This window comes from Notamacropus eugenii, chromosome 1 (assembly GCF_028372415.1).
Source record: "Notamacropus eugenii isolate mMacEug1 chromosome 1, mMacEug1.pri_v2, whole genome shotgun sequence".
NCBI lineage: Eukaryota > Metazoa > Chordata > Mammalia > Diprotodontia > Macropodidae > Notamacropus > Notamacropus eugenii.
In genome coordinates this window covers 727,953,715-727,974,902 of record NC_092872.1, presented here as the reverse complement: position 1 = coordinate 727,974,902, position 21,188 = coordinate 727,953,715, and the positions used below count along the sequence as shown (strand labels likewise).

General features: G+C 39.0%; 1 protein-coding gene across 2 annotated transcripts in view; it reads left to right on the top strand.

The window, feature by feature from the left end:
• Window positions 1–21,188, top strand: part of DNAH6 (dynein axonemal heavy chain 6) — a 220,215-nt gene that overhangs the window by 48,015 nt on the left and 151,012 nt on the right. For both annotated transcript variants that reach the window (XM_072637006.1, XM_072637007.1), the window contains exons 16-23: window positions 1,044–1,172; window positions 3,050–3,163; window positions 7,842–7,985; window positions 10,162–10,374; window positions 12,508–12,600; window positions 15,606–15,725; window positions 17,665–17,845; window positions 19,014–19,110. In XM_072637006.1, the coding sequence (XP_072493107.1) occupies window positions 1,044–1,172; window positions 3,050–3,163; window positions 7,842–7,985; window positions 10,162–10,374; window positions 12,508–12,600; window positions 15,606–15,725; window positions 17,665–17,845; window positions 19,014–19,110 (1,091 nt within the window). The remainder of the gene's footprint in view (window positions 1–1,043; window positions 1,173–3,049; window positions 3,164–7,841; window positions 7,986–10,161; window positions 10,375–12,507; window positions 12,601–15,605; window positions 15,726–17,664; window positions 17,846–19,013; window positions 19,111–21,188) is intronic.

Genomic DNA, 21,188 nt, shown 5'->3' with positions numbered 1-21,188 from the left:
AGGGAATTCATATGTGTCCAGGGAGAATAAATAGATGAACCCATAGGGAGGAAATATATACAACCAGTGTATGTGTGTAGAGGAGCTACACATGTAGGGAAAATAGGTCAAGGGCCATTTGAGGGAAAGGACAGCTAATGACTCTGATCCCATGGGGCCACTGTTGCTTTTAGGTTATGTCAACATAGTACTCTTCCCGGGCCTATTCCATGCTGGTTGCACATGGCACATAGTCTCTGCCAGGGAGTGCTGGGGTCATAGTCACTGCTAGGCAATGTTCCCTGGGTCTAATAATTGCTTCCAGCTATGACTCAATGGGGCAACATGTGATTGTGAAGTTTCTCTGCTTCCAGCTTCTGGCTTCACTTAGAATCCTCAGCTGAGAAAGAGTGGAGTCTGTATACTATGTCTCCTTCCCCTTAAAGCCCAGAAAGAGGCTTCAGTTTCTTAAGCTCTTTAGGGAGAGAGCCCTTCATATACCCAGTATCAAATAGGAAGTAAAAAAAAATCCTATGTCATGAGGGAGAAATCTGTCAATTCCCAGAGCCTTAGCCGAAGGTCAGTTTGTGTCCCAGAGGGAAAATTTTCTTCTCTTTTGGGTCACAGAACAACCAGCCCTCTAGGTAGCACCAACAGGCTTTTAATCTGTGTTTGCAATTTCTCCTGTTGTTCTTTGGGTGAGGTCTTTGTCCCATGTCTCTATTGACTTAAGTTTAGAAAGCTCTTAAACCTCCTACTTGATTTCTTGGTGTTTATTGTGTGCAACACCTTAAACAGAGGGTGGGAGTTCTGCAAGAGGAAATACACACAAGTATGTGGGTCTGGGGATTTTATTGACCCCCAAAGTCTCTGGTCTTGAATACAAATGAAAGCAAAGAGGGAAAGATGGAAAACAGAAATCCCATGTGGAAGCTTAGTGCAGTCTTCCTCTTCACCTTAATCCTTGGTTCCAAATTCCTGTCTTTATTACACAGCAAGAACCTCAGGCTTGGAGCTGTCCTACACATATCCAAAAAGCTTCTCAATATTTTTTCATTTCACAGGATCCACAGATTTTGGACATTGCAGCCGACCAAACCAAAATAAAAGTGCTATTACATGAATTGCAGCTGACTCTGGATGAGCTGCAGAAACGTGCTTTCCAGTACAAATCCTATCAGAAAAACTTTAAGGTAAAATGTAAATGTATTTTTTCAAAACTTTAAAGCTCCTTCTCTTGGTATTGAAGGTCCCCCACGATCTAACTCTATTCTACCTTTCATTTCCTACTGCTCCCCTTCACAGAGTCTGTGTTCTAGACAGACTGGACTACCAGCCCTTTCTCCTTATTCAACTTTATACCACTTCCATGCACTTGTACAACCACTCCTCCATGCCTAAAATGGATTCTCTCCCCACCTTCATTGATTGAAACCATTCTCTGTCTTGGAGATCCAACTCAGATGTTGTTCCTTTCCTGAATTTCAATTCAATTTTCAATTGAATTCAGTAAGGATTTATACATGCATTGTGTGTTATTAGGTATCGGGGACATAAAAACAAAACAACATAAAATAAAGGCACAGTAACTTTAGTTGAAGCAAAGCACTCACCATAGAGAGGTATCAGGAAAGGCATTTACTTAAGCCTTAAAGGGTTGTGTTCATCCTTCGTTTTCAAAGAAGACCATGACATCAGGGAAATGATGACATGACATACACTTGACTTTGTTTTGAGTGAGGGAGGGCTGTGCAAGGTCACTAGACTCTCTCTCCTCCTGAGCCATCTGGATCCAGTAACCAGATATCCATCATGATGACTGGAGATGATCCAGGATGCAATGGGAGACCTTGGTCTTTTGGGCCTTTTCAAGTACTCACTTAAAGTGAGGTAATGCCCATTCAGTGAATAGGCCTCTTTAAAAAGTAGTCAGGGGGATGACCCCTTTAATAGAAAAGAAAAAAAATAGATAAATCACAGTGGTTAAGAGTAGGTAAGAAATGAAGCAGAGAATGGCCTCTTTTACTTAGTCAAAAAAAAATCAGTCTAGGAGGGAAATACCCTCAGGTTTTCTGGTCAGAACAGAAACAATTACTATTTACACTGACTCTGAACTATCAGAGCCCAAACAACAACCAAATGAAGCTTGGCCTAGGACCTATTGTCCTAGGCCAATCAATGAAAGCCAGAATGATTTGGGGTTAAGGCATGGTCCTTAAAAAGGAAATATAGCCTGAACACCCCAAAATATCTTGCCTGGTTTTGTTGAGGTCTAGGGGTGCTGGGGACCCAAAAATTCAAGGGGAAAAGGTACAGGTTCAGCCTCAAAAGAATTCAACCACTCAAACCACCTTTAAGTCCAAGTATCAAGGTCCAAGTAACAAGGTTTATTATAATGCCAACACAAGAGGGCCAGATTCTTAAGAAGCACACAAGACTTCAAGGGTATTAGAGAATCCAAGAAGTGAAGGTGAGGAAGGAGAGCATTCTGGGTACAAAGGGCAGCCTGTTCTAAGCCAAGAAGGCTGTAGTTGGAAGGCATGCATAGGAAACCATAAGGAGGTCATGTTGGCTGGAATATGGTGGAGGGTTATGTGGAAAGAGATGTAAAAATATTCTAGAAACATAGGTTAAAGCCATATTACAAAGGTTATTGTATTTTATAATGATATGGAATATCAATTTCCATATAAGAATATCAATTTGAAGATAGATTAGAGAGAGGGGAGGTTAGAGGCAGAGGAGTCAGGAGGCTTTTACAATAGTCTAGGGAAGAGCTGATGCATAGGATGTTGGCTATGTAGCTATGTGGCTATACAAGACAAGTGGATGTAGGATTGGCAATCCTTGGCAACTGATTGGATATGAGAGGTGAGGGGAAGAAAGACATTAGTCCCTGGTTCCTACTCTTGTCATTTTCTTTTCACTTTGAGTTCATTTGCTGTCCACAGACTTAGGTAAACTGGCAAGTTTGCCCTTGCCGTTTCTATAGGCCAAGAATTAGAAGATGGTTATTTACTTCATTATACAGAGAGAAACATGTTCTGATTATTTTTCCTTTCTCCTAAAGGTAGAAGTGTCCAAATTTGAGGCTCTTGAAGAAGTCAGTGCGGAGCTGAAACTAAAGCAGCTACTCTGGGATTCTCTCTCTGAGTGGGAAGTCCTCCAAGAAGACTGGTTACAGGTAGAGGAAAGATACACTCTCATCATTTCAGTTCTTAAATACTTGAGCTCAAGCTTACATGTTAAAACCTGATGACCAAAACTGGATGTTTTTTTTCTCCCTGAAGATGTATTAAAGACCAAATTCTAGTGAACTGGGCATCAGACCACCTACTTTTGAAGTAGTATTCACTCTACCACTAACTCTGTGAACTCAAGGCAAGGTATTTAACCTCCTGCATTCCTCAAATCCAAAAGGAAGGCACTGGATTAAATGACTCCTCAGATCCCACTTGTAACATTCTAAGAAGTCAATCTTGAAAACTCTGTATCTCAGACTTGAAGGGAAGTTCCCCTAGCTTACACATGTGATTCACTGGAATTTCATATTAACAGAGATCTATCATAAAGCAGAATTCATTATGAAAGTTTCTTATGTGAAACACGGATGCTCTATCATGGGTCCTATCTAAGGAGAAGTCATCACAGTAGTGGGAAAAAGACTTCTTTCTAAAACTGGGGGAGTGTCTAGACCTGCAACTGCATTTGGTACAAAGAACTCACAGATGAGGAGGCTGTCCCTACCAATGTAGATCAGCATTTTCTCCATAACTTATAGTCTTAGAGAAGTTCCTAGAACAGATATGTCAAGCACCCTACAATGGGATCTGAATCAGATTAAATTGTAATTAGAAAATATTTAACAAAATAAATTAAAAATAAAATAAAACATTTATTAAGCTCCTATCATGTTCCAGGCACAGCGTTAAGTATACAAAGAAAAACAAAAACCAGTTCCTGTCCTTGATGAGCTCACAATCATTTGGAGAAAGGCTAGAAAGGCTTGGGGGTGGGGGATCGAGCAAGGAAGAAAAAACGATATTCACATGATAACTTTATTATATATTTTAAAACAATAGCAAGTTGTACATAATAGACTTGCAGTTTCATGTGCAATCATCTTTTTTATTGTACTATGTTATGGAATTACTTGTTTTATTCTGTAAATTAAAAATAAATAAAAATACAATAGAATATAGATTATGTTAATATGTGGTTTTCTAAGTCAGTAGTGATTTCAGGGAGACTTAGATACTGTTTAGTGGGCCTCCTTTTTATTTGAGTTTGATACCACTGAAAGATTAAAAGACTTGTCTAGGGTCCTGACTGGAAGCCAGGTCTGCCTGGCTTCCATCTTGCCTCTCTACCCATTATTACATGCCCCTCCATTCTAGAACACAATAGCCTACAATATTGTCCCATGGTATGAATGTGGAGGATCATATTCACAGTACCACGGAACCTCAGTGTTGAATGGTGTCTCAGAGGTTGTTTACTCAAATCTGTGTCAGATCAAGAATTCCCTCTACTATGTACCTGGTGTACAGCCTTCCCTTCTGAGCCTGGTTGCGTTATCGCCAAGGTAGCCCGTTCCATTTTGGAGTGTTTGCATTGTCAGGAAAAGTTTTCTTACTTCCACCTGAAGTCTGCTTCCCAGAATTTTCTACACCTACATCTACCTCTAAGATAAGACAAATCAAATCCAATCTATATATTTCCTATAAGAACCTTTAAAATACTTGAAGACAGTTCTCATATCCTCCCCAAGTCTTCTGCAGGCTAGCCTCCTCATTCTTTCAAGTGAACCTCGTAAGGTACAATTCTAAGATTCTTCACTTTGGTGGTATATATCCCCTGGATGCTCTCCAGAGACCCAGAACCAAACATGTGATTCTGGACCAGAGCACAGATATGAGACTATCACCTCCTTCATTGTGAACCTTATTCTTCTATTCAGCTAGCCAAAGGTTGTATGTTTCTTCCATGGTCTATCATGATTGACTCAGATTAAGGTTGTGATCCACTGACATGCCTGTATCTTTTTCAGATGATCTACTATGGTTCCCCCATCTTGTGCTTTTGAAGTTGACTTTTTTGAACCCAAATGCTTCTGAATTTATTATTAAGATTTAATTTTATTAGAGATCTGTCCCATGTTCTAGCCTGGTAGTCCCCAGTGATTTTTGTTTCATGAACCCCCTTCCCCAAACAATAAAAAATTTGTTGTGAAGCTCAGAATATTTTAATATACAACCAATAATATTCATTTAGATGTATTCATTAAGTGCTTACAGTAACTGCCTTGACAACTTTTCTTCCCCAAAGCTTTCTCCAGCTTTGCCAGAGAAAGAAGCCTATAGTGCTTCAATCTTGCCTATGTTTATGTATGTATGTATATATGTATGTAATAACATCTTTGTGCTTTGGGAATCTCCTTCTGGAGAGTTCTGACTTCCCTTATCAGCACCACTTTTCTAAAATACCTGCCGTTCATTAAGTGCCTACTATGTGCAAGGCATATCACCTGTGCCCTTGAGATCTTCTGGTGTGAAGACCAGAGGGGGTGCTACTTTTTCTTCCTCTCTTTTTTTTTTTTTTTTTGTCCAGGACTTCATAATCTTTTGCAATGCTTTCCAGATTGCTTCTGGCAGTATTGTTTGCTCTCCTCCCCCCTCTCACCCAGGAATCACTAGGAGTGAGCAGTAGTTAATGGGTTTGATAAATCTAAAGAGGTTCTCCATCACATCCTGGATACATATCCCTGGAAGATAAGAGAGGTCCCCATTGTTCATTCCAGTTTGGTAAATAGCTGTCCATGGCTGTCAGTAAGGAGTTACCAACCACCACCATTCATCTCTTCTTCTGACTTTTCCTGAATGTAGATAGGCATCAAGATACAGGAATGGAAACAGAGATGATAGAGATCTCTATAGATATATTGAGAGAGACAAAGACAAATACAGAGAGAGAGACAGGCAGACAGACAGAGACAGAGAGAGAGAGGGAGAGAAAGAGACAGACAGAGAAACAGAAGAGGGAGTTTTTTAAGTGTTATATGTTATATGCCAGGCATCATGCTAAGTACTTAGGATATGAAGCAAGCCTATCCCTGCCCTCAGGGACCTTACATTTTAATGAGAGAGGGCAACGCATAATGAGGAGCTGGGAGAAGAAGCATGATGTAGAAGTAGCTGGGACGAGATGTCCCTGGTTCTGGTCAAGACAAGGTGAACACTTACCTCTCAGAGCCAGGGAACCCAAGGCCAGAGTAGAGACTAAAGTTTGAGTGGGAGGAAGATCAGGATTAAACGCTAGAGGGCAGAGTCCACATCCACACTCTGGAGCACAAGGTGGTGATTGTGGTGGTTGAGTCCTATCTCCACAAAGATACTGCTATTTCCTTCTCCAGTTCATTTACAGATGAGGAAACTGAGGCAAATAGGGATAAGTGACTTGCTCAGGGTCACACAGCTAGCAAATGTTCTGAGGTCACATTTCCACTCAGGTTTTTCCAACTTTGTGTGCCCTGTGGTGCCACCTAACTGCGTAGCACAAGTTACTGCTTCCAAATGCTCAGAAGGTACAGGTAGGTTGCCCTTCTGCAGGAAGATTCCCACTCCCTCTGGGTTCGGTATTCTCAGGGAGTTTCCTTCCTCCTCTACAGTCATATTCTTGCACTCACCAACACAAGTCAGCATTCAGCCTGGCCTCTTCAGACACTTCCTCTTTTTTGTTTTCCACTTTGGAGTCTTTCTTCTTTGGATTCCTCCATTCTCCCCAGCAACCCAGAGAGGGAAGGGCTGCCCCTCAATCCCCATCTCCTTCAGCAAGAATGACCAGCTCTCACTTTGACTTTAGTCATCTACTGTGGGACTTGGCCTGGGGCAGCAACATAAACAGCCTGCTGTCTTTCAAGCAGGTTGTTGAATATTCTTGGTCCTCCATGCTTGATGAAAGCAAACTATCAGAATGAGCATCTACCCCTTGGGAATCAGCAGGCATTGCAAATCATGCAAATTATTGTTTTGTGGATTGTCTAGATTTAAAAAAATGATGGAGAAAATGGTAATCATTCCGATTAAACATAAAAGTATGTAATGAATACACTTTTTTGGAAAGCTGGTTGTTAAACATTTAACAGTACATCTCTTAACACAACCCATAATTCCAATACGTTCTAGGGTTTTTTTATTCCCTTCAAAAGGAAAAGGTTTTGTTTCTCTGGGGTTATGTGAGTGTGCTACATAAGCACCCAGGCTCTTCCCTTGAGATTTTTTGCATTAATGAGCTTTTCCACTTAAGAATTAAGTCAGTAAGGTAGCATAGTGGTCCTGAAGTCAGGAAGACCCAAGTTCAAAACATGTCTCAGACCATTACTAGCTGTGTGACCTTGGTCAAGTCACTCAACCTTGTTCAGCCTGTTTCTTTACCTATAAAGTGAGGGAGATAGACTTGATGGTCTATTTATCAAGCACCTACTTTGTATCAGGCACTGCGGATACAAAGAAGGACAAAAAACAGCCCTTGGGAAACAACATAAAAATTATTTGTTACAGATAGAGTAGAAGGAAAGCAGTCCCCAAGTGAGAGCCTCATCACTTGGTGAACTCTGGAAAGACAGTTGGAGTTGACTTCGAAGGAAGCCAGTAAAGCCGCTGCAAAGTCACAGGACTGAGATCAAAGGCCATGTTCCAGGACCATAGAGCAGACCAGTGTGCCTGCATTGTTGAGTGTGTGTGGAAGGGAATCAAATGTAAACAGACTAGAAATCGTTTCTACATGTTTTACCTTTCCTTTCATTCTTTTTAAAGACTCGTGTCATTGTCAACTTCTAATGGATTGATTTCTTATTCTTACAGTGTAAATTTGAACTTCTGGACCCAGAGACACTAAATTCTCAAGTTTCAAAGTATGCCAAATTTGTGAATCAGTTGGAAAAAGGTTTACCTCCTAACAATGTGGTGCCACAGCTCAAGATTAAGGTGGAGATGATGAAAGAAAAAGTAAGTGATGGTGCAGGGGATGGGAGGGAAGGGCAGAATTCTTTCGATAATCTGGACTATAGTACTGCTAAGCATTTATAGAGAAAGGAATCAGAAAACTGCCATAAATGATATTCCTCAAGTCAATCAGCCATCATTGACATAATGTTACTTAAATCATCAGGGGTTCAATATGGGTAAGGATTTGTACAGAGAAAAGACTGGATTTCTTTAATTTTATTTTTAATTTATGGAATAAAACAAGTATTTCCATAACACAGTATAATAAAAAGATGATTACATATGAAACTGCAAATATGTTATGTACAACTTGCTATTTCTTTTAAATATGTAATAGGTAAATTTCTTTTTTTCCTTTTTTTCTTCCCTTTGTCCCCTCCCAGCTGTAGAGATGGCTACCATTAGACACACACACACACACACACACACACACACACACGCGTGTGTGTGTGTGTGTGTATGATTATTCTATACATACTTCTGTTTTTCAGTTCTTTCCTTGGATGCAGATAGCATCTTTCTTCATACGTTCTTTATTCTTAATTTGTGTCTTTATAATAGTCAAAATGTTGTTCTTAAAACAATGTAGTGTTCTTTGGGGTCTGCTCATTTCACTCTTCATTATTTTGTGCAAGTCTATCCATGCCTTTCTAAGATCATTGAGCTCATCATTTCGTACAGCATAGTAGTAATCCATCACCACCACACACCATAACTTGTTTAGCCATCCCCAGTTGATGGGGATCCCTGCAATTTCCAGTTCTTTGCCACCGCAAAGAGAACTGCTATAAACATCCCGTCCACATTCAAAGTTATAATTACTATTTGTGAATTTCTCTCCATCTTATTTTTACTCATTATTTTCCTTTCTCAGTCTCTCTTTTTGCCTTATCCCTGTGACTTTATCTCCTTCCCCTCTCCCTCCCTGTTTCAAAGCCACAGGCTTTCCTAAAACCAGCTCTCCATCTCATGAATTCTCCTGCTTGGCAGGGGCATTACATTGAAGTGGGTGGGTCAGTACAATCTGTCGTTGCTTCTCTGACCTGGAGGAGAGAAGAATAACAATGACGTTTTAGCTAATGAGTTTGACCTAAAGACATCTGGAAGAGGAGGCAGCATGGTATACTATGGAAAGCCACTACACCGTAGAGGAAAATATCTAAAGATCCTCTTGCTCCAGTTCTGAAATTAACTCACTGTATGACCTTGGCCAACTCATTTAATCTCTCTAGGTCTCAGTTTCTTCACCTGTAAAATGAGGAGTTTAGACTTAATAATTTCTAGGGCCTCTTTCAGCTCTATTATTTCATTCCAGCTCTGTTATTTCATTCAATCATGAGTGAAGGATTGTAAAGAGGATGGGTACGGAAGATGGAAATGGCTTTGCAGAGTAGATTGCGTCTAGTTGGAAATAGTAGTGTGATTCCGTGGCCACCAATGGAACCAGAGAGCTATTCCCCTTTTACATCCCATCCCTCCCTCCAGCACAGAGTACTTACATATTAGGACTTCAATGGATCAGGGGTGGTTACTCCCTCTCATGTTCCAGATTCAAGATCACCCATGTTTTCTCATTCTGTTCCAGCCTTTGTATTTCCATCACTTCCCCTAAGTGATCTATCTGCCTCGTGCACAAGAGGCCTCTATAGCATCCCCAGAAACAAAGCATAGCACTTCTTGGGGATGAGGGAATGGAACTCTTGACTGCACATTTCCATTGAGAATTGGCAAATAGTATTATCTTCATATCTGAACGGTCTGTTTTATTATTTAATATATCAGCATTAATACTATTAATTTAATGATATAAAATCAGTATCAAATGAATATTAATTTAATATTCACTATTTAGTCATGATTCTATAGTTAAAGCCATTTAAGATATTAGCACTTATGAAATGGTGCACATTCTGTGAAAGTATAGTAAATGATGTCACTGTTTTGAAAATTAGTATTAAAATGATCCATTAAGACCTAAATTTCTATTCATTATTGAATTCTTTCACCCAAATGAAATCTGAACTGGTAGCATGTCTTCCATGTTCTTCATCTAGTGCCCTATTATACTCCATTATAGGTTAATATCAACCCATTAATGACTGTTCTTTGATTCCATTCATAATTTGAGTATCACAGATTAAAATTGGAGCAAATATTCTCTGCTTTTGTTTTCTAGCTTCCAGTGATCACAGATTTGAGAAACCCCTTTTTGAAACCAAGACACTGGGGAATTATTGAGCAAATAGTTGATGTTGCCCTCATTGACCCTGACAATCCGTTAACTCTACAACGTCTCATTGATATGAATGTTTTTGATTTTGGACCAGAGATTCAGGATGTTTCTGGGCAGGCTTCTGGAGAAGCATCTTTAGAGACAATACTCAAAAAGGTAAAAAAACAAAGCCACAACTTTAGCATATGCCGAAAATCATATGATGAACACTAAGTAGATTATCGTAGGATTGCCATGGCTCATCTAAAGCCAATCTTATCCTCTTTGATTCAAGCCATTGTTATAGCCCATGGGTGGGGATCCTTTGGCCTCAAGGCCACATATGGCCTTCTAGGTCCTCAAATGCAGCCTTTTGACTGAGTCCAAGTTTTACAGAACAAATCCTTTTATTAAGGGGATTTGTTCTGTGAAGTCAAAAGGCTGCACTTGAGGACCTAGACGGCCACATGTGACCTTCATATTGCCTTCAAATAAATCATTAATAAAATTTTGAATGGTGCAGGACCAAGAATAGGTAGCTGGGTCATTCTAAGTCCTCCCTCCAAGGTGACAGTGATATATTAATGACTATCCTTTGGGTCAGATTATTCAATCAGTTCCAAATTCACTCAATTGTGTTGTCTAACTCACTTCTTCCCATCTTGCCAACAAGAAAAACATGAGAGACTTAATTGAATGAACTGGGATTCCCCTCATTTACCAGGCTAGTTACTGGGTCAATAAAAGGAAATGAAGTTAATCTGGCACTGCCTATTCTTGGTGAAGCCATGCTAACTTTTAGCTATTACTGCTTCCCTTTTCCTCTCCCAGAGCTCACAAGCTACACCTTTAAAATAGTGTTCAAGAGTTTTATTCACTGATGTGTAGTTTGTAATCTTAACCCTTTTTACATAAAAAAATCTGGCTAAGATTTGCCTTTCTCTATCCTATGAGATCTCTCCTATCTGCTAAGATATTTCAGAGCTTAAATGCCAAAAGGGATTCAGAAATTGGTCCTGTCACTTTTTCAGAACTCTAGCAATTAGGTCATCTGTGCCTAGTTACTTGAGCTCACTGAGAACAAGATTCTATTTCCTAACTTCAGTTGTGTTTGTATTCACTAACACTCATCTTGGTTTTTCCTTTCTGGGTCTTCCAACTCACTTGTCTCCAAGATTCTTATTGTTTCTACCTTAAGAACTAGTTCCTCATTGGTCAAGATCAAGTCCAAAATAGCAGGTCCCTTTATCTTTCTTCCATCTTTTAAAAAATTAAATTATCATTAAACCAAATCTCAAGCTTCTCACCTGAGCTGCTTGGCAGAGAAAACATGAACAGATATCCAACTAGTCATTCCATGTTAAAGAAGCATGCATGCATGTTAAATTTGCATTTTGTCTCCCAAATTCCTCATCTAATTCCTACTTCTGTCTAGGTGGTCTATAGCATAGCTATGCACAATCATTGAGTCCCATTCCACCAAAATTCAGTGACACCTTTGAAGGTCAACTCTTTGGGTTCCCTAGATAATTGAGTCTACTACTCATACTTTTTATATTTGCATGGAGAGATCTGAGGCCATGGTTGTATGATTGTCTCTATGGATGTTGTCTCCTGGTCTTTATTGTGCAGTACTTCCTGTGAAGAGGCAGCTAGGTTGTATAGCGGATGGAGAGCTGGACTTAGACTATGGAAGAAATAAGTTCAAATCCTACCTGAGGCACTTTACTAATTGTGTGATCCAGAGCAAGTAAACCTCTCTTTGCCTCACTTTCCTCATCTGTCAAATTGAAATAGTAAAAGCACCTAACCCACAGAATTTTCATAAGGATCAAATGAAATAGTAAATGCAAAATGCTTTGCAAATCTTAAAACATTAGATAAAAGCTAGCTGTGATGATGATCATGATGATGCTGACAATGATGATAATTACGTATTAGCTCTTTCTTCAGTTACTCGGGCTTGTCAGATCTATGGGGGCAATTCTGTCCCTCCCTTCCCTTTACAGTGTAAAACCCTCTTTTTTGTATTCATGGGATTGCAACAGAAAAGTTGAATGATTGCTACTTTTGAAAATTGTCTTTCAATTCTATTTTCATTCTAAATTCAGCTTAACTTGGCCACCTATGTAAATGAAAATTAAAGGATTTTTTAAAATTCTCTCTCAATGATTTTAAAAACCAGGTAACAAAAATGAAAATTTTCTTGTCTCACTTTACATGAAGGATACTTTTCATTGCCATAGTCATTGTTTATCGTATATTTATTTATTTGGAAAATGACTTAAATCTACCAAAATATTTTACAAGGTGGAAGATTCTTGGAAAACAACAGAATTCATTGTTTTGCCTCATCGAGATACCAAAGATGTTTTTATCCTGGGTGGGACAGATGACATACAGGTAAGTAACTGTAATGAGTTGAAAGCATGAGAGATAGGATCCTATTGTGTATTATCCAAGAATTATCTGTACCAGATGCAGCCATTTGAACCAATGACCAGGACTTTGGAGCAGAGCTGGGAAACCCTTGTCAAACAATCACAGGTGCTGAGTTTGTCTACTTCAATCAGTCAAACGACATGTATATTTTGGGCACCTAGTCTGTATTCAGCACTATGCAAGACTGAGGAGTATACAGAAAGAATATAAAACATGCTCCCAGTGCTAGAGCACCCAGCATGTAGGGTCTAGTTGGGAAAGTTTCATGAGGGTGGTGTAACTGGAGCTGGCTCTGGAAAGATGGAGTGGATTTAGATAGGGTTAGAAGAGAAGACATTCCTAGTGAAAATTGGGAAAAGTCAAATGGATTCTATTTGGTTATTGATTTCATTCTGTATCACTGACAGCATTTTTATACCTACCTAAGTCTTGTTTCATTTGTCTTGGAGTTAAGCTTGGAAATTCAGCTTTCCTATAAATTACTCATCATGTCTGAGCTAAGTTTACAAGTTCAACTCTCCTGGTAATCACTATTCTGTTCTTGCCTCCTTGCCTTAAAGGAAGCCAAGAGTCTGGTCTGTTACTCAAGGTCGTCTGGTCCACTATCACTAGACTGTTCTTGCAGGTGTACTCAAGCAATGAACATTTCTGAAAATGGAAAAGAGGGATTGGTGCTAGCCCCTCAATATCTATTTTCCAGTCATTCATGTGGTTCCTCTAATCATCTCTGCTACATTTCTGATACATCTTTGATGCTGTAAGCTTTGTAACCAATCACACTGTCTTCCCTGTCCATGAGGCTGCCTTCTACGTTGGTGCTCCTCCTTTTGTCTAAAAAGAACTGCCCCACTCATTAAAGTTCTTAGTGTTGCTGAGGGGATTGAGCCCCTGTTACTAGTAAATTCACGCTTTGTCAATAAATTGGGCTCAGAACTTTGTGCCTCAGTTTCCCTGGTTTTGATCATAATGTTGGCAAAGTGTACACCATCTGAGTGAAGCCGTGGCAGTGAGTGAGTGCACCTTTCCTTATAATTCTTGTGAAGCTGTAAATAGATGGCTGTCACCTGAGCACCAAACTATGAAGGATGAACAATCATAAACAAAGTTGTGACTAAGGGAGGGACAGCTAGCCAGCTGCCTTCAGCTTATTCCTGTATGTGTTGTCTCCTTCTATCATAACTGGAGTCCTTGAGAACAGAGACATCTTTGCCCTTTTATTTTTGCCTCCCATGTTTAGCACAGTGTTTTGCGCAAAGTCTGGGTTTAAACATTTTAAAAATTCATTCATTTTATATCACATTCTTTTGTGTTTCAAACTCCTGAAATCAGTGAGAATTCCTCCTCCTTTATTTTCTCCATGGAGCACTTTTATTTTTTCCAAGGAATGTTTATTCCATTCTTTCTAATAACACTCTCCTATTTGTCAAGAAATTAGAAATGCTTTCTCCTTATCTTTTCATTTTCTCCAAGAAAGTAGAAATCATCTTGTACTCTGAATACCCATAGGTGTTACATGGTACTGGGAAAAAACACAAACATTGAAAGTCAAGGCAAAATTGTCCTTTCCCTATATACTTTCATTAAATAAGTTGAGAGTCCTTTATTTCTCTTCTTTCTTCATCCTTTAATCTCTCTCTTTCCTCTTCTTTCTGGCTAGATTTGTTATTACCTACTATGGTAAACCCTCTTTCTGCATGACTTGAGCTACAAATGACTCCCCCACTTCATTTCACAACGATGCTGCTTCCATTTCTTCTTCTTCTTTTTGCCAGGAAGTGATGAGACCAGTTTCCATGTTCTTAATTTTTTATTTTAAGCTTCAAGCCAGCTTTTTATGCTCTCATCTTTCAACCTCATCAGGAAGCCTCTTAATTCTTCCTCACTTTCTGCCATCAGAATGGTATTATCTGCATGTCTCAGATTGTTAATATTTCTCCTGGCAATCAATTCCAGCTATTGATTTATCCAGACTGACATTTTGCATGATGTAATCCACATTAAGGTGACAGTATACAACCTTGTCATACTCCTTTTCTAATCTTAAACTAATCAGTTGTCTAATGTTCAGTTCTAACTCTTGTTTCTTGACTTGCATGCAAGTTCCTTAGGAGAAAAGTAAGATGATTGGTATTCCCATCTCTTTGAGGACTTACCGCATTTTGTTGCGATCCACACAGTCAAAGGCTAAAGTGTAGTCAATGAAGCAGCAGATTTTTTTCTAGAACTCCCTTGCTTTCTCCATAATCCAGGAAATGTTGGCAATTTAGTTTCCTCTGCCTCTTCAAAAACCAGCCTGCTCCTCTGATAATTCTCAATTCACATATTGCTGAAGCCTCACTTGTAGAATCTTAAGCATAACCTTACTGAAATGTGAAATGAGCACAACTTCAGTAACTGGAACCATTGGCCTTCATTAAGTTCGGGATATAAACTGATCATGTCCAATCCAGTGACCACTGTGGAGTTTCCCAGATTTGTTGGCATAAGTGCAGCTCTTTAACAGTCTCATCTTTTAGGATTTCAAATGGCTCAGTTGAAATCCCATCACCTCCATTATCCTTATTATTAGCAATGCTTCCCAACACCCACTTGACTTCCTCCTCTAGAATGTCTGGCTCTAGATCAGTAAACACACCATTGTGATTACTAGTGATTTTAAGATCTTTCTTGTACAGTTGTTTTGTGTGTTCTTGCCCCCTCATCTTAATTTCTTCTACTTCTGTTAAGTCCCTACCATTTTTGTCTTTTATCATGTTCATTTTTTTACATGAAACATTCCTGTGATATCTCTAATTTTCTTGCAGAGATCTAACTGAACTGAATGCAGAATTCGAGAGAACAGCAAGGAAAAATAAGAAAGTTTTCTTAAATGAGCAATACAAAGAAATAGAAGGAAACAATAGAATGGGAAAGACCAGAAATGGACTTCTCTTACTGGATTCTCTTCTCTTTTTGTTTCCTTCAAGGTTCTTCTAGATGACAGCATCATTAATGTGTCCACAATCGCCTCTTCCCGATATGTGGGTCCACTTAAACCTCGAGTTGATGAATGGCAAAAGCAACTTGCATTATTTAATCAAACACTGGTGAGCAATAAATATCAAAATAAATAAATCAAAGAATTTTACAACAGGAAGGATCCTAAGAAATTATATAGTCCACTATCTTTATCCCTTTAGTTTGGTCTGAGAGGCAGTGGGGTACAGCAAGTGAAAAGAACACTTACCTCTAGGGTCAGAAAGGCATAGTTTCTGATATAACATTATGATACTTAATGACTGGGAGACCTTGGGTAAGTAACAACTTCTCTGGGCTTCAGTTTCCTCTTTGGTAAAATAACAGGGTTGAACTAGATGGATTTTGAGGTTCCCTTTAACTCTAAAGCAATTTTGTTATCATTTTTATGTCTCTAGGCTGAGAGGAATCATGGTTTAGTGAATGGGTCCTGAACCTAAGTCACAGGACCTGAGTTCAAATCTGGTCTCTGTGTCATTTAACCTCTAAGGACCTTAGTTTCCTCATCTTAATAAGTGCTTGTTAACTGACTTTGTGGTGGTGATCTGAGCAGAGAGGATAGAGTGCTTGACTCCAATAAAGAGTACAAGTCAATAATGAGGATAAGTAGGGCAGGAGGCTTTGAAACCCACGATCAGTTTTTATTTTATATTAGAGACAGTTGGGTGCTACTCCTGGAGGCTTCTGAATGGGGGCTTGGAGAGATCCAAGGGATTATGGGAGAGAGGCTGAAGACAGTACCCTGGCAGGAATGAGGTGGTGAAGGAAGGTATGATCTAATTACAGTTAAGGAAAAAGAAGAAAGGGAAAATCAGGGAAATAATATGTCAACAGTTGAAGAAGAGTTTCATAACCTAGGAATATTTGTGGGTTGCTGTTGTTGTAACTTAAAAGCAATTAGTTGTTGCAGTGAAAGGAAAAGTGACCTTGGAGGTAGAAAGACCTGAGTTTGAATCCTGCTTCCCATACTTAGCTGTATGACCTTGAACAAATCATTTAGTGTCTCTGAGCTTCAGTTTTCTGCCAAAAGGGAATACTATTATCTACTTCACAAGGCTCTTGTGAGGAACAGATAAGCTAGTCAGCCACCAGACACTTGCAAGCACCTACTGTGTGCCAACCACTGTGCTAAATCCTAGGGATATGAAAAAAGACAAAAAATAATCCCCGATGTCAAAGAACTTACAACCTAACAAGGGAAGATAATACAGAAAAGGAGATTGAGGAAGTATTCTGATCCTGGGGCATGATGGTTAGTCAAGAGATGTGTTGCTGGGTGGGAAATGAGGTAATAGATACAGGGTAGTCCTATTATCAATCCTGTATGAAGTACCTTGCAAACATTAAAGGATTGTATGTGTTAGCTATTAAGGCAGTGGTAGAATAGTTTGATATATCAGATTATTCAAGAAGTAGAAGACAAAGTGAAATATAATCACTGATTACTGAGGCCTAAAAATTCCTCTTTTGTCTATTAATACAATATGACTCAAAGACATGAAGACTGTTATCATTCTTAGGGTGTTACTTAGGGCTAGTCACTCTTGTCACTGTTTTGATCGAACCTCTGACTTTTCATAACCCTATTTGGGATTTTCTTGGCAAAAATACTGGAGTGATTTGCCATTTCCATCTCCAATAATTTTACAGATGAGAAATTGGAAGCAAAAGGGTTAAATGACTTGCCCAAGGTCACCCAGCTAGTAAGTATCTGAGGCTCCATTTGAATTCAGGTTTTCCTGGCTCCAGACTTGATGCTCTCTCCACTGCACCATCTAGCTGCCCTAGCCACCATTATCATGAAGTAATCAGGAAGTTTTTCATCAACATAAGTTCCCAGTTCCTTCAGTTTTCCCTTAGTGGCATTCTGGATCTTGCTGTGGATTTCAGTGTTGCTATCCATGGTCCTGGAGTGGGGCATGGGCTGGGTTCCAGTGGTTCAAGTCACTTCTGTTATAGACACCAGCAGATCGCTGATTTCTAACATCTTAATTTTATTGATTTCCCTAGGAGGAGTGGCTAAACTGTCAGAGAAACTGGCTTTACTTAGAGAGTATTTTCAGTGCTCCCGACATTCAGAGACAGCTGCCAGCAGAGGCCAAAATGTTTTTACAGGTGGATAAATCATGGAAAGAAATCATGAGAAAAGTTAACCGTTTGCCCAATGCCCTCCGAGCAGCTACTCAACCAGGTATATCAACACAATGATTTGCAAAAAAGCATCGATATCTGTCTACAATAATCGCTGTCTATACTGATCATTAGAGTCTAAGGATTAAATAATTAATCATTGATCCTGAGGATCCAGTATTAAAAATAAGAAAAATAGAAGGCAACATTTTTATAAACTCGAGAACAAATACTGTGATTTTTGTTTTGTTCTCCCTTCTCCCCTTAGCTTGCAACTTCTATAATTAAGGGTTCCTTCCCACCTCACCTCCATCTTGTTCTTGCAGCCTTGATGCTCAAATAGCAGGGATACCTCCGTCTCCTACTGCAAGCTACAAAGCATATCTTTTGTTTGAAACTAAAATTATGTGCTCTGCTCAAACTCTCACAGGCCTTTCACTATCCATTTGACACATTACTTTTCAAAAATATGACTTTTTGTTAATACAGACACAGAAATATTTAAAGAAACCTTCTAGCCAGTGCTTAGAATAAAGTTTGGCATACAGCAAGTGTTTAATAAATGCTTTATTGACTTGACCCTCTGTTTCAGGAGTTCTTAACCTGGTTAAGAACTTAACCTGGTTAACCTAGTTCTTAACCTATAAATTAAAAAAAAATTTGGTAGCTGTATTTCCCTGTATTTTATATTGTACATAAAAACATGATTCTAAGAAAGAGTCCAGATTGTGGCAAAAAGAGTCTATGACAAAAAAAAATTAAGAGAATCTCTGATCAATAGAAATAGCTAAAATATGAGTGTCTGTACCATACACTGAAGAAATGCTTGTATTTGGAAAGATATTCAGAGAAAGAAATTAGTGAAAGAGGCAGAAGCTAAGTTGGGTCTTCACAAGTGAGTAGAACCCCTAAGTAAGGGAGGAGGGAGGAGAGAAAAGAGAGGAGAAAGGCATCATTGGAGGGAATTCCAAATCCAAAGCTTAAAGATCCATCTGAGTACATTGGGAAATGATTTATATTGAATGTGAATGATAAGTATTAAATCCAGAAATCACTAGTTCTTTGGTAACCACAAAATGGAAATTTGTAATTCACTGGGATATGTCTTATTAAATACATAATCAAATCTTTATAACATTAATGTTTCCTTTTCCCTAAAGCACAATCTCTGTATTATTTGAATTTTCAATTTTTACTACAATTTTACAATTGCTTTTTTCAATGTATAGGACTTCTGGAAACTTTTCAAAATAATAATGCATTGCTTGACCAAATTCAGAAGTGTCTTGAGGCTTATTTAGAATCAAAGAGAGTTATCTTTCCAAGGTAAGCTTCAAATCTTAATAGATTATCTTTGGAAATTGCTAGTGGTTATCCCCTGACTCAAGACTGGTGTGGATCAACAAACCAAGAATTTTAAGTTCACAGTAACTAAGAGAGAAGCAAGAAGCTTTGTGATAAAGTAAACTCAGCAGGCTGTATCCTGGTTGTATCTTGGTTGTAGAGTTGGTCTCAGGGCCTGATCAAATAACAGAATCATAAAATCACAGAAGTTGACAGCTGGAAAGGACCTTATTATCCATGTAGTCCAATTCATCCACCAAAGAAATTTCTTGTCTAAAACTTCCAACAAATGGTGATGCAGCCTCTTCTTGAAGACTTCCAAGGAGAGGAAAACCACCACCCTTGGACATTATGCCTTGGGACAGCTCTAATTAGTAGGAAATTTTTCTTGACATCAATCCTACATTTGCATCCTTGCAGCTTCCTTCCACTGCTCCTCATTCTGCCTTCTGGGGTCAAGTAGAACAAGGCTGACCCCTCCTCTACATACTATCCCTTGAGACTCATGAAGAAAGCTACAGTGTTCCTACCTTTACACCCAGTCTATGATCTTATCTTCTCCAGGATAAGTATGCCCAGTTACTTCAAGTTTCTCATATTTCATGGATTGAAAGCCCTTCACCACTCTGGTTGCCTTCTTCTGGGCACTTTCCAGCTTATCAGTGTCTTTTTTTTAATTAATTTTTTAAATGTTTTGAATTTTTTTTAATTAAAAATTTTGAATTTTAAACACAGTGTTCCACTTGAGATCTGATGAGGGCAGACTACAATGGGACTATCCCTTCCCTTTTCCTGGAAGCTCTGCCCCTCTTAATGCAGTCCAATATCACATTAACTTTTTGAGCAGCCACATCATACTGCTGACTTATATTGAGCTTGTGGGCTACCAAAGACCCCACATCTTTTTTTTTAATAACATCGAGAAATATAGTAAAAGAGAAAATTTAGGCATGAATATCTTGACATGGTTAGGGGAGATTATGAAAAGTGACATTTCAATGAATGTGTGTAGGCATGTTTGTGTGGGACACATCACGAGAGTGTATATCCTAAGATTATAACGGGTGGCCTTAAGTCACTGTGGTATTTTTGTAGTGTTTAATTAGATATCACTGTGGATATCCTCATTTTTACACTGTGAAGTTAGAAAAAAAGATTCTGAATTATGATCCAGAATGACTTTTGTAATTTTTATTGTGTAACTGGATGATTTCATTATTTCCTTTTAAGTCTTCAGTGAGGGGCTGACACATGCCTGAGATTAGGGTAATCAGTTGTCATATGTGAAATGGAGAGTAATCAATGATCTCCTAGGGTAAAGAGGATCAGATTCCAAAGCAGGAGTCAAGTGAACATAAACCAAAATTCAGGTCAGACCCTGAGCCTGGGTATGGCCAAAGCACCAAAATCCAAAGGGAAATTTAGATACATGAGTGGTAATGCCAAGCCAGAGAGGTTAGTATGGCTTCGACAGGGATTTTTGATGAGTGGATGAGTAAGTAAATGCAACTTGCTTCCCCAGTGTGAATCTTTTATGATGAAGGCCTTTCTTCTCTGCCCTGCCCCTGTTCTGATTTGGTGGTTTGGTTATGGGTCAGAACCATTTTATTCCACCACATCAGTTAGGTTTAACCACCATTTCTTTCAACGTGACACTTCCTTGGACTTCAAAGCCATCGATGGCTTGGTGAGTACTATTAATAATAAATATTATTATTATATGGTGCATTCTAGCCTGTCCAGCGGCCCATATTCATGCCAGGATGCTAGGTAGGCAGTTCCATCATTTCTGTGACAGGGGTGGGGAACTTGAAGCCACATGTGGTCCTCTAGATCCTCAAGTGTGGCCCTTTGACCGAATCCAAACTTCACAGAACAATTTGTTCATGCCTTGTCTAGATTTACCATATCCCATTCCGGCTGGCCTCACCACAGAAGGAAAGCTATGGGTTCAGACAAGATTTGCATCTGTTTCTTGTTGTCTGAAAATTTGATCATTTCAACCAAGGCAGAGATCAAATATATTAAGCAGAATAGGACCAACAACAGCACTCGGGGAG